Source organism: Phalaenopsis equestris, unplaced genomic scaffold (assembly GCF_001263595.1).
Source record: "Phalaenopsis equestris unplaced genomic scaffold, ASM126359v1 Scaffold000002, whole genome shotgun sequence".
NCBI lineage: Eukaryota > Viridiplantae > Streptophyta > Magnoliopsida > Asparagales > Orchidaceae > Phalaenopsis > Phalaenopsis equestris.
Window position 1 is genome coordinate 9,161,183 of NW_018164444.1, and position 1,400 is coordinate 9,162,582.

At 29.4% G+C, this 1,400-nt stretch overlaps 1 protein-coding gene across 1 annotated transcript in view; it reads left to right on the top strand.

The window, feature by feature from the left end:
- LOC110027477 (auxin-responsive protein IAA4-like) overlaps nucleotides 1-1,400 on the top strand; it is an 18,419-nt gene that overhangs the window by 504 nt on the left and 16,515 nt on the right. The window contains exon 2 of the mRNA XM_020728968.1: nucleotides 604-755. Coding sequence (XP_020584627.1) covers nucleotides 604-755 — 152 coding nt within the window. The remainder of the gene's footprint in view (nucleotides 1-603; nucleotides 756-1,400) is intronic.

Sequence of the window (1,400 nt, forward strand, 5' to 3'; positions counted from 1 at the left end):
ACGACGAGCCAGTTTGACATCCCTAATATTAATATATATAAATAATATATTATATAATTATATAACTAATATTATATAAATATATAATATTTATATTAGAATATTACTAATATAGAATATTAATATATTATTATTATTAGTTTATTATATATTATAATTCATAAATTTTAATTTTTAAAAATATCATATATTATTTATATATAATTATTTTAACGATTCGAACACGAACGAACGCATCACTGTTCGTGTTTGGTTCGTTTAACTAACTGAACGAAAAAAAATTGTTCACGTTCGTCTCGTTTACTTATCAAACGAATCGAACACGAACTCATTGATGAACCGAACACGAACTGTTCGATAATAACGAGCTTTTTTGACAGCCCTACGCACCACCCAATTCTTATGTATTTACATATCTAACGCTTACACCAAAAAGATGATTAAAAAAAGATGATTAAGAGCACAAAAATTAATCCAAAATTTATTTTTTTCAGCATTTATGTATTAATATATCATATATATGTCATCTTATCCTAACACAAGCATGTCAGAACATTCAGACATAATATTTTGCATTATTGATCTCTTTTGTTTTATAAACAGGATAGAAATGCAAAATCAAAATACAGAAAACTTATTTGTGAAGGTATATATGGAAGGAATTCCAATTGGGAGGAAATTAGATTTGTTGACTCAAGATGGCTATCAGAGTTTGATAAGAACACTGCAAGAAATGTTCAGAACCACGATTATCAGTAAGAATTATTTCATTTTCGACCTTAATTCCTTTATTTTTGGTGGTTCTTCTTCTTCCACCATATTGCATCAAGACAACTGATGCAAATTTGCATCACGTGTCCAATAACAGGGAGCCACGTAGCAGTTTAGGTCCGCTGACATACACGATTCGGGCCCGGGTTGCCACGTGGCACCCTGTCATTGGACGCCTATGGAAATATGCATCACTTTGTTGAAAATTGAAAATTTTACATAAATATCACACTATTTTCATGTATTTACATATATCTAACAGCTTGGATGACCCTATGCATGAAAATGTGTTTTTCACATCTTGAAACTTTAGGAATGGTGAAATATATGATGTGATGTTAATGATTTGAGGGCTATGCATGTAAACATGAAAGTTTAGGTGCTAGATATGTAAATGATTAAATAGGTAGGATTCGTGTGGAATATATGTAAATGCTCCGAAAGTCTTATTGATAGTTGATGGTTTCAATAGAATTATTAGCATTCTTTTTCTAGAATATTTGACTATAGTATTGCTTGACTGAAGTATTGCTTTTTTACATGTAAGCTTGAATTTTCACACACACACATACACACACACATACTTACATACATACATACATACATATATATATATATATATATATATA